Source organism: Haemorhous mexicanus, chromosome 8 (assembly GCF_027477595.1).
Source record: "Haemorhous mexicanus isolate bHaeMex1 chromosome 8, bHaeMex1.pri, whole genome shotgun sequence".
Taxonomy (NCBI): Eukaryota; Metazoa; Chordata; class Aves; order Passeriformes; family Fringillidae; genus Haemorhous; species Haemorhous mexicanus.
The window spans coordinates 23,732,660-23,754,776 of NC_082348.1; the positions used below are offsets into that span (position 1 = coordinate 23,732,660).

Below are 22,117 nucleotides of genomic sequence, written 5' to 3' on the forward strand. Positions count from 1 at the left end.
AAGAAAGAAAAAAAGAAAGAAAAAGGCTGCAGCAAAAACTATGAAAATCCATTACTGTTTCCCACAGAAATATCAGCCACTGAGAAATCAACAGAACTCAGCTCATTGTATACTTTCAGTTCAGACTTAGAAGAATATGCACACTAGGCACTGGAACGATGAGGGTTTCATTTGGTTATTTTTATCTCTCTGAGTCCTGTTTATTCCTGAAGTAGAAGGCAAGGAGAAAAAAAAATGTACTGATCAGAGATTTAAAAAACACCTGTACAAGGTCTGAGCTTCTAGAGAAGGACTGAAGCAAGAACTTGAAACAGCATTGTACAGAACACTTTTTTCCCAGGTTCAGGTGGCTTCCAGTTACAAAGCTATAAAACACAGACTGCACCTCGAGGTCAAGGCAACCTGAGCTAGAGATACTGCAGCTTTTTTTTTCTGTGAACATATGGTATCATTGCTCCTGATAGATGGAGAGTAATCTAGGAACAAAACAGACATTTGCTCCTTATGCAAATGTCCTTGCCTTTATGGGTAGCTGGAGATCTACAGGAATCCTGGCACTTGTGCAGATTGAGATATTTCAGGATAAAGTCTTTCAAAAGGGGAAAAGGGATTGAGATATTCCATGATAAAGTCTTTCAAAAGGGGAAAAGGGAAGGCACTTTTTAATACACATCTTCATTGGGAAAATCAAAAGCATACTGTAAACAAACAATGCGAGACAGCACCATTAATAATGCATGTTGTTTCTTTAATATCTGCTTGTGAAACTTTAGTAGAAGCACACCATAAATTCTTATTCAAGTGTTCTCACAAACACTACAGATGTACAAGATTTGAATTCCATAATCTGGCTCTGTCTTAACAATTCAGCTGGAGTTCTCATAGTGTGTCACAAGATAGACTGCTTTTCTTCTGTGATAAACAAACTCATTTGCTATAATCTGTAAACAGAGGCACCTTTTGGAGTTAAATCAGAGTTTGGTATTGGGGAAGGGATGTAGTTTTGGTCATTTAAATCAAAAGTGTGCTACATTCTATGCCTTTCAAATATAAACTACAGTGAAAGGCTTGGATTTCTTGTGGGACTCTTTTCCCTACATGGTGAATATTACTTTTCATAATTTTGATAGAGCTTCCATAAAATAAAACTAAAAAAACCCAACCAACCAACCCTACAATTGGTTAAACAAAGCATTCTGAAATTGGCATTAGCCTAGGCAAACACAGAAAGATATTTTTAAAGTAAAGGACTGCATCCCATCACTATTGTCCATAAATTTTGTATCAAATTAAGCAACAAGAGTCCTACAGGGCACTGCCACCTGTGAATTTATGAAGATGAGGAAAGTCTCTCCCATTAGGCTCCTAAAGAATATGGAGGTCTCAAGTGGGATTTCCTAAACCATCACCAGAAAGTCCCTGAAGAGTTCCCAGAAGTGCAACTACTGTAGTACCATCAGGTGTCATGCAATTTCAAGTGAAAATATCAGCTAAATATGTTATTTCTTTCAGAAGCAGATTTCTGAAGACTCTTCAGTCAGAATAAAGAAAACCACTTCTTTTCAGTAGCTTCCAAAACTCTTCCAAAAATAACATCAATTTGTTTCATTTTTACAGATACATTACTCAATTATTGCCACTTTCCTAGATTTTACACTTGACTATGTAAAACTTCAGTAGCAAAATTTGTCAGAAATAAGATTCATATCTGTGTTTTAATTTCCACAGGCAAGATGTTTCTGAGCTTCAGTCAGCCTCATGTATTGCCAATAGAAATAAAAATGACAGCAATTAAATGCTCTATTAAATGCTTACCATTTAAAATTTCCTTCAGATGTCTAAACCATGACTGACAATGGTCTTCACTTAAGTTATTTAAATGGATAGCACAGTCTGTAAGCTTGTTCTCTTCTTTATTCAAGCATTTAAAAATTGTGATACCCAACAAAGTACCACCTTTTTGCTGCCCTGCAAAACGACGACGTTTCAGTTTTACTGAAAATACATCCTTCATTTCAATACTCTCTTCTTGAGCCACACTGGAATCACCTGTAAAGGGAAAAAATAAAAAGAAAAGCATTACTACAGTGATTGGGAGTAACAACTAAAAGTATTTTATGGGCTTCATCTCTAGGTTCACTTCTTGCATCTGTTCATGCTTGCATTGAAACTTACAGTACATAATTTCCCTCAGTTATTGGTCTTTTGTTTTACCAACTTTGTCATGTATCCAGCTGTACAAACAAAACAATTTCAAAGAGGTTATTTACTCAGCTTTCTGGTGTTCAAAAAAATTAATAAAATTTGACACTCTTAAGAAACACTTTTTTTGTATTCGGATTCAAAAGGCAAATTCTTTATTCTGTTCACCTAAATCACAGCAATCATAGCAGTCATACTTGTAAATCATAGATCAGAAAGTGTGCTATGAACCAAGCTGACCATATGCTCACTATATTTTTTCTATTGATACAACCATTACCTTTTGTGTTTACAGCAGAAACATGTCAGAAAACAGTCAAGGAAAAATAGACAAAGAAGCCAAAACTCTGTGACCCATCTTTGCTTTCATTTTTGATTTATGAATTCAGTTTAGAAGACAAGAAAAACAGTTTCAAAAACGTTCTTGTCACACACAGTTTGAGATCCTCATCCCAGGGGAGATTTGTGTTAGCTAAGGGAAGGTTTTGTTATCTTGGGGCTGTTATTTGCTTGGATGCTGTGGCTGCAGATGCTACCACTTCATTTCCAAGTGCCTTTTGGAGATGTATCAACTGAGGCCCTATGGTGCAGGCTTCTCCTTTTTCTGCTCTCTTGAGCTGCATTCAGATTCCTCAAAACCAAAGTTAAGTACACAAACGGAAGCAAAAATATCACCCTTCCTGTAGGTATCAGATTCTTTGGACACAGAAAGAAAATTTTCCCTGCTTTCTTCGTAATTACAGCAGATCTGATACAGCACATCAAGAAAGGTCCCTTTGCAGCCCAAGGCAAGAAATGCTGGAAAGCAGAAAAGCAGAAAACTTTGCCAAATGTAGCAACAACTCTGGTATCTCAATAGCAAAAACTGCAGCAGATTCTGTTTGATGAATAGTTGATACATGCTGTACTGGAGTGTTGGGAAAACCTATTTTAATTGTCAGAAAGGGAAAGATGGACAGCACCCCCTACTTCATTACACCACATGAAGCTGAGGGTTTCAGAAAGTCATATACTTTTTCTGAGCAGGAAAAAGATGACTTTGTCAATTCTTGTAACAGTTTGATACTGTGATTTTTCAACATCATTTCTGGAAGGAGGCTATGCAGTGATCATTTCTCTGTCCAGGAATCCTGGATGACTTCTCCTCAGCCATGCTAACACAGCTAAAGCTCAAGTCAATATGACTTCTCCTCACAATTCTCAACCAACTCATATTCTCCTGTTCTGTACTAAATAACCTGTGACAAATAGAAACATGACCTTGTTATACTTCCCACATATTTTTACCAACTTGTTACACTCTATCATCCTAATACTTCCATAAATCATCTACTAAGGTGTAAAACTGGACTGAAATAATTCCACTCTTAGCAGGAATACTGTGACAAGTAATTGAAAGTACTGTGCATTGAGACAGCAAACAGGAAATTGTCTGTAGTGTATATTTTCAGAAGTATACAGAAATAAGCAGGAGAAAACTCACCTAAATACTTTTTTTAAAAACCCCAACATAAATCCCGAAGTACTGTAACAACTGCTGTAAAAGTATTTTCAGTCAATGTATCCTTTAAAAATGAGGGAACTGAGGGGGAAAAATACTGTATGATTCCATTAGAACTACCATGTTACACAAGCTCAAAGAGGACATTGTACAAACAAACTTGGTACTAACATTACCAAACCCAAGATGTTAATTTCTGTCAAAATTTGTACTGCTCTTCTAAAACATTTAAGGGTAAATAGTCTTTGTAGGCCCGAAATGAAAAACTGACTGGTGATGTCCCAAATTACCTAGAACTTTACAGTTTAACATCTACATTAAAGACTAGTTTTAACTTTTAAAACAGAATTTTTGCGGGGGTCTGCTTAGGTTTTTTCACAAAGTCTTACTGTCAGACATACAGTACACTGAAAATGCCAGCACACAACCTCAGTGTTTTAGGAGAAAGGAAATATAACCACCACCATTCTGTAGCAATAACTGACCTGCAACTCTCATTTCCCCAGACCAATGCAAATATTCTAAGTGGGTTTGCTTTTTAAATTCGTTGAAATAAATCATATTTTGGATTTAACTCTTAGTTTTGCTGAGGATATCATGAACTCTTCTATGCCAATGTTATGGAAGTGCACCACATATATCACAAACATTAGTCTATTTATCCTGCACAAGTCAAAGAAAATGAAGGCCTGATAAAACACTTTTTATTCCCCACTAGCTTTCATAACCTGACATTTAGTTTTAAGCCAGGTAAGGTCTGCATTTTCTTCTCATGGCTATTTCAGCCAGGTACTTACTTGCTTGTATTTATCAAACATTCTTACTAGGCAGAACTAGACTTTCAAAAACATTATGTGACTTTGTTGATTTTACAGGAATACATTTCTAGATGCATCCTGGAAAAGGATATAAACTCTAGGAATGCTGAATTGTAAAAAAACCATCATCCTCAAGTAATAATTTCTAGAGGAAATGTTAAATTAGCTAGTAGGATTAGGACAATCAATTTTTTCCTAAGTTGTAAAGAAATCTGCATAAAATCTCAGGCATATTCCATAATTTTCATTTTCTCTGCTTACTGAAAATAAGATCATCTCAAATGCAGTAAAATTTTATAAAACAACTCATAAAGATAAAGAAAATTTAAGTCGTGAGCTGTATTTATAAAATATTTCTAGAATGAGGTAACAACCAGGCTTACTTTTGCAATAAAGTATATATTGTAGTAAACACTTTTTAAACTTTGAAAACCATACTGGCTCGTTAGTATCATATTGGTTATTGCAGGCAGTTTCAGGACATTAACTGTCCTCTCACATTACTCACAAAGATATTGGGTACCATCTGTTCTTGCAAGAGATTTAAGTGTACATCTATTAGATATCATGCTATTTATTTAATTCAGTACCTACTTCCCATTGTCGTATCTTCTGAAAAAAAAAAAGTCAATTTAATTACAAGGAATAAAGATAATCTCTTCTACCAGGCTGCCTGTCATCATGAAAGCAGAGAGGGAACCTGCACAAAGTAGGTTACAGGCGTTAGGGAAGAGCAAAACTAACAGCACTTAACATTTAACAAAGATCTAACAAAACCAGAATATATGGCACTTAAAAAAAAAGTTACTATAAGCCAAGGGCTTGTCTGAATCAATCTCAGCACATCTGTCTGATGTGGAGCGTAAACAGGATTAGAGTTGGATTTATCTGCTTGACGCTAATTGTACTCACAGTTTCTGCACATGTCCACTTTTTTTTTTTTTCCCCCAAATACAGCATGAAAAAAAAGAAAATCTGCCTGGATAGATGAATTTCTAGGAAGTTTTATGCCCCTATTTATCATCTCACTAATTTCAAGCAATGAGACTATCCTACCTTTTTCCTATTTATGGAAGTCAAATCTCTTATTTAACAAAAAAATTACATCTGAATCAAACATACTGAGCTAAATCAAAAGATGAGGAACTAATACACTTATACAGAGTTTAATTTTAAATAGTAAATCAAATTTTAATTAGTTAAGAGTGTTAAATACCGCATGTTTACAGCAAAATTTATGAAAATATACACAAAGAAAAAAAGCAGTACAACTGAAAAAACAGAACAGTTTAAAGAAAATGTGCTTTTTAAATATAAACAGCAACACTTCATCAAGGAGCCACTTTTTGGACTGTTACCTTACCACAGAAGCCCAGCATCTAGATGTGGTACTTAAGGACTTGATTTCCATAACAAATATCTGGAGTACATGGAAAATACCAGAAAACACACAAAAAATGTAACAATAATTTAAGTATAAGAACTGGACACAAAGCAAAGAGAGTCACAAATGCTTCCTGTGACCTTTGGCAAGATACCTAGCCCTCCTGACTATAATGAATAAATAAATCTTTTACGCATTTTAGGCTCTCTGCCCCACTGTGTTCTCAAAGTTTACTTCCTTAATAGTTGATTGATATAGCTGAGTGCAGTATAATTCAAAAGAAATAATTAGAAATTTTTAAAAATCATCAAGACCATACTAAAGAAGATAAAGTGATCAGTACATATTAAAGAAGTGTTTTATTATAAAACATTTATTATAAAATTGATCACAGACCATTCTATACTGTATGAATAGTACTTTCAAAATAAGCATTCAGGACGTACAATAAAAAGAACTATATTAATATAAACCCAAAAATAAAATAAATTGAATTTAAAATTAATTTTTTACAGTATGTCTCTGAATCTATCTTTAGGAAAATTTAACATAATGTCTAATGCCTATAAACCAGCACCTATTAGCCCATCAGTTACTAAGCCTATTTTTCCCTCACTGTAAATCAGCAAAGCACAGAAAGCAGCATGCAGCTGATTCATAAAACCTCTAGAGTTTTCAGCTACTTATTGATTAAGAAGGGCTGGCAGTGAGAAAAGTAGATATGATCATTCTTGCCAGAAAAGCCCAAAAAAGTGTAAAGCTTTTCTGGCTATTTAGCACTTATTTAACTACTCTAAACATGAGACAGAAAAGCTATTTCAAAACACATTAATTTTGAATGATTTCTTATTTCAAAAAGATAGGTCATGCAACACTTCTGGCAAAATTTGATGCTATGCCTCTTACTGTCTTCTGTAAGCAGAGAAAGCAAAATTGCAGTTTCTGCTTGCCAAAAGTATCAAACAGTAAGCTGAGGAGAAGGTGGTACAGCCAGGGCCAGGTTGGGGAGGAGCTGTTTTTTGTTTGCAGATTAGTTTTACATTACTCTAGCCCTTTTAAAAGGTGTTACAGGAGAAGTTTAACACAAGAAAAACACTAATCTAGAAATACATTTCTCAGACTGTGTGCAGTGACCTGCTTGGGAGAAGCAAGGAGCTCAGAAAGTATTACAAGGGACTGAAGAGATGCATCAGTTTCTGCAGAGCTGGAGAGAAAAAGCAGGGTGCAACTACTCACTTCACCTTTTAATGGCAGCTATTCACTTGCAGCAGCAGCTGTATTCCTTCAGGGCAGAAAACTGAGCTTAAAAACATCTGACAGGAATACAACCCATTTTCATACTCCTTCTCTAGAGAATCTTAGGGAGAAGTGATGTATTTTGCCAAGCAAATGCAATACCTTCCTGCTAATCCCTCTCTCAATACAGACACCCACCCTCGACTCCCCTGCCATGACTGTGCAGTCCAGCCCTTTTCCTGAGGTCTGGCTCTGGGCAGAACCCAGCTGAGTCAAATCAACTCCTAAAGTAACAGAGCTTGCCCACTTTCCTTTTCCCCTGGCTTAGTCTTCTGACACATTGTTTAGTACAATCAGTTCAACACAAGTCCTATAAAACCAGGGATGCTAAAGTGCTAAGAAAATTCACAGCAGGGAAGAAGGAAGAACTGGGACTGTCTCCTTTCATCAGCAGGAAGTCAATGTGGCCTGAGCCAATCTGCTGTGCATTTTCACTTCCAATTGCTAACTGTGGGAAGATGGGCAACAGCTAACTCCCCAAAGATCACACAGATCAACAAGAGTCAGTAAGAACTGGACAAGATGCACAATGGCTTCTCTTAATTCTTTAGAGCTCTAGTGACATCTTATACATTTAAAAAATTAATTATAAGTTTTAGAATAATTATAAGTTTTAGAATAAAATTCCACTTTACAAAATAATAATGACACATTCAGTTGTGTTTCACTGGACAAGGAGTTATTCACTATTCTAGCTTAAAGTCATCTTATTTTAAATTAGTATCACAGATAGCTACCTGTAAAAAGAATATTTTTATGAAGAATATGGACATATTTAAAAAATAAAATTCCAAAACAAATTTGTACTTCAGGTTTCAATTTTTCAGCACAATACTTACCAAAAACCCAAGTAATTTTCCAATGCAAATCTCAATTATGGGATAAAGACTTACATTACATAACAGAATAATCTCCCTTGTTTCTAAACAGTTTTGCTATATTCATAGCATGTGTAAATCCACCTAAAACTGTAACCTCCTACCTTTCATCTTCCCCTCTTTTCTCTCACCACTTTTCAAACGGTTCTTTTCCCCCAAGGCACCACAACCAGCTGATTCCAGTCCCTGTTCTCCACCCTATCTGTTAAAAACTAATCCTCAAGCTTCTGAACACCCCCACCAAACCACAGGGCTGTTGCACACAGCCCCTGTGCACAGCATCCTACCACAGCAACTGAGAGAAGGGCAGCTTTAGGGAACGTTTGGTGTAGTCCTTGAAGTCTTGAGCTGGATCAGACTCAAGCATTTAAAATTTGGTTAAGTTTCACTACTGCTTTAGATAGATAGCAATAGGCAAACAACCATAACCAAACTACTTAGTTCTGGCTGAACCAAAAGAAAAGAGGATCCCATACTGTTAGAGCACAGTTTAGTACAGCTCAGAGGCTGGCTTTGCTGGAGCTGAGCCCTTGTGAAGGCCAGGCTTGGGGACTTCCCCTCTGAGCACAACCACATCTCAGAGTGATGCTCATACACTGCATCCTGGTCAGCAGGCCATGGAAAAGGCCTTTCCTCTTGTAATGAGGCTCATCAGACATCTATCCATCTAGCTTTCATTAGTGCCTTGACTCAGCTCTCACACAGAGCAGTCAAGTGCCTTGCTTATTAACTACAGGCTAATGGCAGAATTTCATTAGGAAAACATACTGACACTGGCAGTTTGAAAAGTCAGATAGCTTATTGAATAAATACCTCTGCAAAAAAACGTGTGATTGAAGCTTTAGCAGAAGGCCTAACACTGTTCCAGAGAAAAAGCTTCACCTTAAGGAAAAGTTTCCCCTTCATTCTATGAATGCATTTGAGGGAGATGATGAATTTAAAAATAGCATAAAGAACTATAGGGAATAATGCTAGAACAACAAGGTAAGCTGAAAGGAAGCAAGGCAGACAAAGACTGATTCCCATCCTGAAGCATTTGAGAGCGTGCAAGAAGCAAAAGCTTTGCTTTTAATAATTACACGTTCTTATTAACACCAGAGCAAGAAAGAGGTCACTGGAAATGTACTATAGAAAGCTCTACATTTTATATTAAGAATATGGCCCACATACTGCCTAATTTCGTATGATTTGACAAGTAGCTGCAAACCTTTGGTTTAGTGGCTTAAACTTTGAGGCTTTTCATTTAGTAAGTAAGAGGACTTATGGTAGAAACTTCAGAGTAACAACATGGTAAAAAGTGTCACTGATTTCCATCATTTCCCAAAACCTCTGCAAAACATATGTGTCAGATAAAATGACTGGTCTTACACAGACCAACCATACATCCATCATAAAATTGAATTGAATTTGAGAGAGATTTCTGAAATAAAGAGAAGACTGGTATCTAGCAGCCTACATGATTTAATGGAGTGGGCTAGTAGAGCTGAAATATATTAAAGAATTCCCAAAGAGGAAACATGAGCCTAATTTTACATTTCCTCAGAAATATCTCACACATACACAGTGTTTGGTACCTACTAATTTATGTTACAATCACAGCAATTACTTCTGTCATCTATGAAAATAAGGGGAAGTGGAGAAACAAATGACCTCTTATGGCCACACAATATTACTGAGTTTGATTAATACAAGTCAACAATTACTTTTACTTGGAGCCTTACTTGCACCAGATCTGCCTCAGCCTCAAATACAGATTTAGAAACCATTCATATTGCTGAGTATCAGTGTTCAGGGATTTCATTATGTCTCAAATATTTGAATTTTAGTCTCTCCTGGAAAAGGTTTTCAATAAACATTTTCTTCAGGAAAAAAGAACAAGCAGCCTGTTCTAAACACAAGTCAGTTTCTTTCTGTAAACTGTTGATAATTCATGTACCCTAGCAAGTCATGCTGTTAGTTATCAAAGCATAGCTATCAGCTGCTAGATGACCTCATCCACAAATTTCTACATGTCTGGCTTTATCCTCACTGATCCCTGGTCTATTTCTTTTTTTTCAGAGATTTATGAAGGAAACTCTGCAATCCTTTGTATCATTGTATCTGCATCTCCTGCACTAGCCCAAGGGCAAGAGACAGCAATAGCACCACCAGAATCCTCTGACAAGCATAAAACCCTTCCCTCACCCCGTTCTCAGCTGCCACTTAGGACCAGGAAGAATGCAGGCTACACCACTTTGCCTGCAGGGGTGAGTGAATCCTATTTTGTTCATGTATACCACACTTGTAACAAACTTAAAAGAAAAGCGCCAAAATGCCCCAGAATTGTATTAGATGATCTTTATAAAATAGATTTTTTTCCCCCTTTCTCCTTATGAAAACTTCATATTTCTCTAACTTTTTAAAATATCTTGTCATAACAACAATATAATTTCAAATACATGATAGATGTACAATAGAAAAATTACTTAGAACGCAACACCAAATTTAAGGTATCCTTAGTCAATAGTGCAGTATACAAATTAGCACTTCATATAAAAAAAAGGCTTGCAAAATGCAACAGTTCAGAAGCTTTCTGGTGTTACAATTATTTTTATTATATAGAATTGACTCCATTTGCAATGATGCATAATTCTGTGACTGAGGAAATTACAATATCAGACTGTCATAAATTTTAATTTTTTTTTGTAGCTTAACACTATGACATAGCTCTCACAAAAGATTTGATACCAATATGATGTGACACAACTGAACCAAACCTTAATTTCACTCACAGTGAGAAATCACAGGATTAAGTAACACTGTGCAGTCTTTTAGAAAAGTTTATTGCTTCCAGATGGATGCAAGTTTCCTTTCAGCACTGATTTTATCTTCTGTACACAGGGTGCCAATGTTACTATAAATATAGTCAAAAGCAGTTATAAAGATAAATTATTAAAATATTGACATAAACAAGCTCATACAATAGCTCCTCTCTGCACAAAGTAGGGACAGCTACATTAGAGTGCTGTCTGTCTCACAAATGTTCAATACAACAACACGCACCCCCTTTTCAGAAATGACAACCCATACACGAACAAGCACAAATTTCCAAGGTATCCATAGAATGATTTTGAATTCCAACTGCGTGCTCTTTGCCCCATGTTGTGTAGTGCCATGTGTTTCCCTGCATGGTGCCACCAGGACACCCACCTGTGCCCGTGGATCTGCACTGAGCTCAGGGCAGGCTCACTGCATCGAGCAGAACTGTGGCATACACACTGCAACACACCCGTGGCAAATGAAAATTGTAGATAAGAAATAACTTTGGGCTAATTTAAATTTTGGTCCATTGCATCACACACCTATAAAGTCTATCAACAGGTCTACAAAATGTTTAGCAGAAAAAATAATTCTAGGGAATATTTGGTTAGTCTATAAAAAATTATATATAATGCCATTTTGAAAATTAAAATACACTCAAAATTATCAGGTGAAGCCCTTAGAGTTGTTTTAATATTTTATGTTGTTATACCATTCAGAAATTACATTAATAAATGGTAATGAGTCATTTAAAATATTGTTTGAAATTTTCATTAGATTCTCAAAAACCTGGAGATCTCCATTTTGAATTGTGACACAACCAGTGCATAAAATAGGATAAGTTAATCCATTCCAGAGAACATGCAGAATTCATAAAATGCTTTATGAATAAAATGTCAACATTGAGTATCATGAAATTCAAAATTAACAATAGAGATAACTTGCACTTTTATATCAATCTAAATTAGTATACTAAGTATATATACAGAAACTTACCTATTTTCTGACTGCTTTAAAACAGAGCCACTTATCAAAAAACGCTCCAAAAAAACCCACCCAAAAATACTCCACAATGTCTGCTTTCCATCCTGGCATGCACCAAAAACTTCCAACAAACCTCTCCAATGTACTTTAGGCAAGTTCTTTGGCATCTACCACCAGCTCCTCCTACCTCCAGTATGGTACCTGCACATGCACTTCACATTTAAATATCCATTCCTAATCCTGGTACTAAGCACTAAAATCAATCAGAAAGATTACTGATTGACACATAACGACAAACAAACAAACAAGCCAGTTTCTAATCAGTCTTCACTGTTGAATAAACATGTCAGATGACTAAGATGCACTTCAAATCTCCCATAATACATACCAAGTTTTACTCCCCCAAACTTTTAAATGCTAGCATTACACCAATATGCACAGGGACTACCTCTATGAAGCTGAAGTAAGTATCTTACTTGCAGATCCTACAAATTTTACTCACATCATCACAATCCTGCATATAGTTGCAGAGTCAGGGAGCAGTTCCCATTCAGAGCACCCGCACAACAACAGAGAGATGCATCTTCAAACTCTTCAGCACGCACTTGCACAGTGTGTTATTGTAACTATTCCATCCATGTTTTCCTCTATCACAATATTAAACCTATTTTTCTCATTTAAAAGTAAATTTAACAAATATTAGTTCTTACACATATCCAGCCACATATTACACATCATACAATAATCTCTGACTTAGCCATAAAGTGAATTAGTGCAAGAAAATTATCACCACCTGTGTTCAAGAAATAATCAGTATTGATATCTTGGCACACCTCTTTCAGTGCTGACATAACAAACAGAAATAGATGTTTTATATTAAGGGTCTTCTTCTGTGAACATCAGAAATCTTCTCAAATACATTTATGGATAAATTAATAAAAATTTTCCATAAATAAATTTTAAAATAAATATAAAATTTTCCATACATATATTTATGGAAAAATACCATCAAAGCGTATTGAAGTTACACTTTTTCCCTATTCTGAAGTTGATCAAACTAAAACATTTGTAATTGTTTCAGACTCTTATCCTATACAACTCTAACTATGTCTTTGGAATTTACCTTCCTTTCTCCACAACAAATATAAATATATTAAAAAACCCCAATACTATGATAATTAGAAGCAGTCATATGAACAATATTTTCAAGGGAATTATGGCTAAGAAATTCAGGTTTCCTAGACAGTCTGCTACTGCACTGTAATTCTTAAGCAACATTTAATAAAATGAACCCCTTGGTATTTTGTTAGGCAAAGAACATACTTTCTTTAAATTGTATTGTTCCACCAATAAAAAGAAGTACCTTGCAAATGGAAGGCTAGGCAAAGTGAAGTTCAAATATTATCATTAAATCTTGCTTGGCACTGCAGACACTGGTGGAATTGCAGACTAGTGATGTGTGTGCTTTTACTCAAAATATCATTTAAATATAATTTAACTGGTTTCTGGTATGTAAGAGCAGCAATACCAGGAGAGAGCAAAAGTCCATCTGTCCCAGTATCTTATATCAAATCATAGCCATAAGCAGATGCTAAGAGAAGAGAAGGAATAAAGGAACATTTATCCTGTTTCCCACTAGTACTTTCCCACCTGTTTTCATTTGGGACACCCTGAACTGACTGTGGCTTCTACACATTTAAGAGCAGTAAAATGAGGCCTTCCATATCCATCTGAATCCACAAAATCTTTTAGCATTAACAATCCTTTGACATTAAGTTTTACATTTCTCTTATCTGTTCATTTGGTTTTCAGCCAGGTTCTGCTCAGCCTTATTAGAAGCACCACATTTCTTATGTTGCGAAACTGCCACCGACTTGGTCCAGACCCCATCTCAAGCACCTTCCTTTCAGACCAAAAAGTGCCAGCCTGGTCTGCCACTCTCACCCAGAAGCCATTCTGCACCTTTACTCATTGTCACCCCCTGAACCACTTCCAGTCCCACATTGCCTTTGCAGAGGACACCAGAACTGCACGCAGTATCCAAGATGTGGTTAAATAACTGCTGGTTTATAGAGCATACAAACATCTGCTTTAGCCTCTACTTACATTCTAATTATCCTTACCATAATAATCCTAACAACTGTTTAAGTGACAGATGACATTTTCCACATGATGAACCTATAATCATACACATTAGGAATGGTATAGCTACAGCTCCTGATCTTTATTCCAAGCTGATGGCATTCAAGTAAGAGATCGATACACTAATAATTACACCATGTGTAATTATTCCTACTCTTGGACTCACTGTCCTGTTGCCTAGTCAAATCTGTAAAACTGCCATGGCTTTGAAGTTGGGCTGTAGGAAAGAACTTACTTTATTGCTCTGCTCCCACTTAAAATCAATATTGCTGAATGCTAATGAAAAATCAGTATCTACTTTAAGCAAGACAAACATTCGTATACATATAAATAATTGTAAATTCAGTACTGAATGTCTGTGTGTACCTTCCCCAAACCATTTCCATAAAACAAGTGAGACCTAGGGACAAAATTTCAAAACCATCACCTGCTCTTTTCCATCATATTTTAAATAATTAACTACTCAGAAAATACAAATCCAAAAAAAAAAAAAAAAAAAAGCTCTTATTTATTTTTAATTTGTACTACAGTTAAAAAATAAACAAACATTGATCAGGTACTCATTTTCCTGCTAAACATTGTTTTCCAAACCAACTCCAGTTACCACTAGCCCTGTTAAATGAATGTGTTGCAGTCAAGTGTCCAAGAAACATTACATTTGACATAAAATACTCAGAGTATTCTTTTTCCTTAAATAAAAACAATACAAAATTAAAAGCAGACATCTGTATACAATCTTTTCCCAGTCATGGTAACATACTATACACTTAGGTTTATCAGAGAAAGTCAGCTGCAGAATCCACTGAATGAAATCACAGATCTGTTCAAAGTTTGATGTTGACATGAGTTACCACCATCTAGAGCCATCTAACTGTTAGTGTATTATTCACTGACACCACGATAATTGTGATCCCTAGCTAATCACCTCACTCCAAGTTAAATTACATAGATGTGACAGAGCAGGCCTTTGGGAAACCCAAAACCATCCAAGTGTAAAATCTCTCAGTACCTTTCTTGACAGAGCATTTTGACAAGTCTCCAAAAGGCCTTGCAACAAACAGGAGAGCAGGGAGAGGACTTGGACAGGAGCAATCTCATTTTGAACCATCTTCAGAACAGTCAACAGATCAGCCAGGCAAAGCTGTGCTGTTTTCACACAGAAACCCAGCAAGTCATCTTGATTTTTTTCCTATTTACTGTTAGCAATTTATTTACAAGAATTTTCACTCCTTAGAATTTCATAGGCTTTTTTTCAAAAGCCATTTTCATATGGTATTTTTAAGTGAGAATATTTATTCTATTTCTACTATGCTGTACTAAAACAACACAGAAAAATATAACTACAAGATAATTTTTAAACTTTTGTCAAATGACAGGAGGGTGATATAACAATAAGCACTTAATTACCCAAACTCAGATCAGTGTGTGCAAAACAGCATTATAGTTAGCCATAAGGATTTATTGCTGTTACCCTTAACTTGATCATTCACATGTCAAATTTTGTTTTTCCAAGACTGCCTGCACTGTGTAAAGATCTGTTTCCAGGATACCTATAATTGTGCAGTACATAACATCTGTTGCTTTGCATTTTGAGACCCTCACAAAGAATACTTTCCTATATTCACTTGAGTGTATGGACTGGCAGAACAGATATATTGTCACAGTTCAAATAAACTGACAACTACAGCAACTATTCAGTACTGAAAAGCATCCAACTAACTGCCATCTGACGTTGCTCAAACAGGCAAAAGCCAGGAAATTCAGAGTTCAGGACTGAATTCTGTTAATGAACTGACCATTTGTTTAAACTTGCAGCACACAGGTGAGAAATAGCCATATGCTGGACTAGAGGCCTGTGAGTTACACCAAGTCATTGAAAAAATTTGTTGTCAGTGATTTAATATATTCCTTTCACCACTAAGTGAGAAACTGGGGAAGGAGGAAGTTCCAGCAGATCTTAAACAGAAGCCAATTGTGTTTCATCAAATCCCTTACAGGTCAGCTACCAGCCATCAAATCTCACACAAAAATTCAGGTTTACAATTTCAATTTTTTTTATAACACCTGGTTTTACTGTTCAAATCTGCTCTTCAGCTAAAGGGGGAAGGGTTCCTAAATTGCAGGACAAGAGTTCCAAAACTACTTCCCTAGAGAAATAGTTTGAGATGTACCATCCACACCTTTAGTCCACAGACACCAGTATTTTTGAAACAACCTGAACAATTGAAAGGAAGACGTTCTAGTTACTTATTTTTAGTCAGCAGTTTAAAAGGTTAAAAAAAAAAAAACAGACACAACTCAAAAAAATTGACAGCTAATGTCTATGAGACAGGAATCAATTTAGAAAAGGATCCTGGTAAAACACAATTCTATAGCAGTCACGGCACTAAATGACAAAAAGGTCAAATTTTGAAAGGAAACAGCAGATACCACCACAAAACTAGCAGATGTTCCTAAAGGATCATCTGTACAAAAACATAAGCATATGTGAGAGAAATCCAACACTATCACGAAATCAGTTGGTGTCTAACATAATAGCAGTTCCTGATGGCAATATGGTAATACATGTATCAGATACTCAACACATTATGGTTTTTTGTCTGCACATACTGTTACAACATAAGTCATAAAAACCAGGACCACTGATTTCCTCAAAAGGAAAACATTAGTTCCACAACCCACAAATGTTAAGGTACACAGACTACTCCATTCTTCAGGTTATGTTCTCAGATTTTCAGCCACTTAAGCTTTTTCATAAATTGTCTTAGTAGGATAAAAATACCTTTGGAGAACTGCATGTCCTGAATAAAAACTTACTTCTAAAGGCAGTACATAATGTAGCCAGATATACCTAAAAACAAAACAGCAAACAAAAAGGGATTTTTTCTACCCAATATCTATTTCTTTGGGTTTTACATAATTGCCAGAGCATCAGAATCCAACTCACTAACACAGGCAGAACTTAATGTGTATGCAAACCTGAACACACAAATACAATTTTCAAGAACTAGCATAGAAACTTTTTTTCCTGGAACAAAGATTTAAATATCTGATCTCTCTCTTTGGAGGTAGAGAATTAAAATGCATATATTACATCTCCAGAGGATGTTAGCCCTTTTCAATGTAAGCAGAGGTGCATAAATGTGTGAAATACAAGAAAGAGCAGAAAGAATGAAACAACCTAAGTTGTGCCACAAACACATGAACTGATTTTCTGATAAAGGAAAAAAAACTACATGGACAGTCAAGATACTATGTTCAAAAGTCCCCTGAAATAAAGAACAAATTTAAAGATTCCTTTAATTAGTGAATCCTATTTCCATACATATTTTTAAATTCCACAATAAATTGTAGATTAGTAAATTATTTACAGCTTCATGCAGCATTTTTCTAATAGACATTAATTTTACAGACTTCCTGGGAAAAGATTTGAGTGTCTTATAAGTTCAGACTTGAACTTATAAGACACTCAAATCTTTTCCCAGGAAACCAGGGGATTGTTTAAAACCGCATGCTTTCTTCCTTCAATTTACATCTTTTGTAAAAAAGCCATATATTAATGTGGCCCATGAACACCTCACTTTCAGTTACACTTCATATTTTTATGTCTCTTCCTTAAAAATAGCTTTTCTGTTTGGATAACAGATAAGACTCTTAGAGAAAATATGTTCTCTACATGTCAGAAGTAGAATCAAAAGCTTTGAATTCGGTCCTCTTGGAACTTCAGTAATTCACATTTTGTAACAGCCAGTTTCCATTTCCATTATTCCTGACTGACCGATAGACTGACAGATGTCTTACTTTAGAGATCCCAAACAGACTATTGGTATCTATTTCAGCCACATCTGTTCCTAAATAGCCTTGGCAACAGGCCACTATGCACTCAGAATTAATTTTAAGTCCTTTATTTCTGACTCTTTCACTGTTGAAATACATCAGTGATTCTTTTTCCTTATTGCTGCACTCACATAGAATATCTGTAAATCTATATTTTATATTATTAGCAACAAGAACTGTAGCATACTATATTTAAGAATAGTATACTTACTATATTGATTAGTTTAAATACATTATAAAAAGATATCTTTTTTTATTTTTATTTTATTCTTTGTGAAATATATATTCAACAGTACATTAACCGCTGGATTGCTCCAAGATCTTATTTTCTTGTTTCTTAATTAATTTAGAAATTATGTTCAATTACCTATACTTAAAAAGCAAGTTTTATCCAAATTATTACTATTATTATCCAAATAGCCCAGCCCACAAGCTGTCAGAAAATAACTTCATATTCTGTTTAGTACAGTACACACACACACAAGAAATTACACTTAAAAAGTTTATCAGGATGATCAAAATCCTCCAGGCTTCACATACTGGTAAAGCACTGGACAATTGCCAGTTTTGATAAACTGCCTACCTGTCAGAAGTCTGCTGAAAAACTGTAATTATTGTTAATCAGGAAACTCTGTGGCAAACTTTAAAAACATGCTAGAGGCTTTAAAAAATATCAGAATTAAAGTCTTTATTTAACAGCAACAAAAACATGCATAAAGAAGATACAAATAATCTTCTGGGAACTTAGAAATATCACATATAATATTCAAATCTGTACTTAAGATAGCTTTCTCTGCTATAGTTTTGAAGCAGCAGTCAATATGAGAACCTCCACAGTTCAGGGCTGGAACATCAATACAGAATTCTTGCCTTTTTTTTAAATTTCCATGATTATAGCATAGGAATGCCACATAGAAAGAAGCTAGAGAAAAAAAACTACCAACTACTGCCTGTGAGCTCTGTGTCTCATTGAGGCACTCAGTGCACAGTTAAAAGCAAGCAACCAGCTATGGGTCAAGGGGCTCTGCCTCCAGGGAGAACAGGCTCAGCTGAGCTGCACAGCCAGGCTGGAGCTGCAGCCTTTCCAAGGGGGCATCTGAGCTGTGCCTCACACTTGTCCACATTCCCACCTGACACAATCACTCCCTCAGGCTCCACAGCCAGCCGCCTGCCCAAGACTCACTTCTGCCATAAGCTTTGTGATAACAAATAACACACAAAATTCATAATGGGCCACGCTTATTTTAGAGGTAGGAACTTTGCTGTAGAGTGAACAACAAAGGAAGCCATCAAAAGTCATCAGCAAGAATGGGTAGCCAAAAACCCCTTGGAGATGGAAGCTGCAGAACTCCAGGACAGAGTAAAGAAGGAAGTCCTGATAATCAGGCTGCCTAGAGCCCCCCGGGAACAGCACAGTGGAGCAGAACTACACCTACATCCCTGTGACATGACTGGGCCCAGGCACAGCAGAGGTCCCCTGCTTGGGGACTTTGAGCTGCAGCTTTGAGCTCTGGTGGAATCTGGAGGAGCCAAGGCTGCACAAACTACCACGTGTAAGAACAAACAATCGGAAGCGCAGAGCTGTGGATGACAAACAACAACTTCAGCAAGACAGGAATTCATCTGGAGAACTATGGGGGATGGGAGATTAGGAAAAAGGGAACAAAGCAACTGCCTCATAGTTCTCTGATTTTGACAGACTGTAGCAATTGCCATAGAAGAAAGACCTTTCCCTAAAATAGGAAGAATTGCTACGTATGAGTCCAAGCAAGAGACATTCAGCAGCACTTGTAAAGCATGAAGACCTGGATTGACCTCTTAGAGCCTTGGGCAAACTACATTAGGAAGCTTTTGGGTTGGAGAGAACATGCATAAGCCAAATCCCAGTGGAAAGACTTGTCCAGAGAGCCTTTAGCCATCTCTGAACACTCCACTGCTGTACTTATCTACGAATGAGACCCTACCACAGATGGCTCCTCCCAGCACCAGTAGAGAACACTCCAGGGTAAGGGCTGCTGGGAGCCAAGAATGAAGGAAAGAAAAAACATTCAAGCTCCAGAATCTGCGTTTGACTGCTGCAACTGCAGCCTCTCAAAATTAAACTATTCAGTGGCTCAACGCCACATAGTATAAAACCAAGTTTTCACAGAAATAAGTTTCAGCATATATTTAATAAATGTGCAGTAAAAGCCCAAATCCTGGTAAAACTGGCAGCAGTTTGTCAGTGCTGCTTTCCATAGGACTCCTGAAGTCCTGCCATCTGCTATAGGTCTGACTATAGGCACTGCATATGTACATCATTACCTTTCAGGAGCTATGATAAGTTTCTAATGTCTGTATGAAAGTAGCAACTGAGAGGGATGAATTTTTCCTAGGAAAACAAACAAACCAAACCAGCCAAACAAAATAAAAAAAGCCAAAAACACACAAATCCCGAAACACAGAATATACTCCCCATCTCTGGAATCAATATATGCCAGAAGCCAGAATCTATTCTTCCTGTCTGCACCTTAATATCCTTCAGTGATGACAATTCCAAGACAATTACAGACCCTAGTTCCTGATATATGGCAATTCAACCTACAGTAAAGGAGGCAGAACATAAAGTGACACTCAGAGCTCTACAAACAAAACTAAATAATTAATAAATCACACTACAGATCACATACACAGAGACCTGTAGATAGTTCCAAATGAGGAGGAAGAGAGCCTCCAGCACTAGCAGCATTACTTAAGGCACCCAGACTGGCTCCCCAAGGGGAAGGGCTGTGCCCCACACCGGGTGTGGGGGCGATCAGAACTCAGCGGTCGGGCTGAAAAGCGAGTATTTCAGTGTGAGTGCAGCACTGCATTAACACAGTTACACTGTGCAGAGGAGAGCAGTCAGCAGCAGGGCTTGACTGTGTACTTGTTCCGTTTTGGTTGCTCTGGTATCCCAACACAGTTACATTAAATGAACCATACTGACTTCACCTGCGAGCATCTGACTACTAAATGCTGACTCTATGGCGATGAGGTCTTACCTACAGGAACTTTTAAGTTCTGTCCAATACACTTCTAAAATAAACGTGGTATTTTAAGCCTGGACAAGCTAACTATGCCATCCCGGAAGGCAAACATGCTGCCTGGAAACTGCATTCCTGAATACAACTTTGATTTCTCTTTCATGTAAACACTGGGAGGTCACTGAAATAAACAAGGACGTTTAAGAGTGTGTATGCAGTTTTACAACTACATGTATGTTTCCACAGTTTCTAAGAGAAAAATATCTATTTGGATAGGTTCAAGCAGCATTCCTTTTCTTCTTAAACTTTTGTATATAATTTGTTTCACTCGATCAAATCCTGTAACCAGACTTTCTCAGCGTGTTGCCGTGTGAACACCATAGAGCAACGACGACCTGCAACAGAAACCTCATCACAAAACTCAGGTACATCCCGCAAAACCATGGTCTCCTCTCTGTGCTCTAGTTTATGTACCTGCCAAAGAGTATAAGCCGGGAAAAGTTGATGCCGCAGAAACAAAATCAAATCCTCTTACTGCTCGGCCTGGGGCTAAAGAGGCCATAAAAACATCCTCTCTACCTTCTGTCCCTTTCGTATGACCCACCAAGAAGACAAGACTCTTGCCAGAGAGAGCTGGTTCAGGTACAAGACACTCAAAGCGTTATAAACAATTTTTCTTCTTAGTCAGCAAAGTAACCTCGAAGGGAACAGAGGTGCCCGACAGCACTGCCTTTAAGCACTTTACAGCAATCCCGGTGTAGGGTGACTGCCCCGCGCTGCCCGGAGAGCCCCGGCCGCCTCTCCCCGCGGGCCGCGCCGCACGCCCCGGCCTGGGGCGGACACCCCTGACCCGCCCTGCCCCGTCCCACCTGTGGGGCTCTCGGGCAGGATGGGGCTCCAGCGGAGCCGCCGGGCGCTCAGAACCACGTCGCAGCTCCTCTTGCCGATCTCGAAGATGCCCTTGAGGAGCGGCTCGTCCCCCGCCCGGGCCGGCGGGGCCGCGGCCAGCGGGGCCACCCTCCGCCGCCGCTCCTGGGGCGCGGCCCGGGCGCGGCCCTGCGGGCGGGGGAGCGGGGCGGCCGCGCCCGGCATGGCGGCAGCAGCAGCACCCCCGCTCCGCTCCGGCCCCCGCACCGCCCGCGGCCCCGCCGGGCCGAGCAGCGCCCGCCCCGCCCCGCAGGCGGGGCCGGACCGCCCGGGGGCCGGCGGGAGGGAGCCCGGCCCGGCCCGGGCCGGAGCCGGGGCCGCGTCCTCGGCCGGCATCGGGACAG

The 22,117-nt window shown here is 37.8% G+C and overlaps 1 protein-coding gene across 1 annotated transcript in view; it reads right to left on the reverse strand.

Moving 5' to 3' along the window:
• The window catches only part of CERKL (ceramide kinase like), a 49,580-nt gene extending 27,642 nt beyond the window's left edge, over positions 1-21,938 (reverse strand). The window contains exons 1-2 of the mRNA XM_059852338.1: positions 21,716-21,938; positions 1,816-2,049 (exon numbers count right to left, since the gene is read on the reverse strand). Coding sequence (XP_059708321.1) covers positions 1,816-2,049; positions 21,716-21,938 — 457 coding nt within the window. The remainder of the gene's footprint in view (positions 1-1,815; positions 2,050-21,715) is intronic.
• Positions 21,939-22,117: the final 179 nt, after the last annotated feature.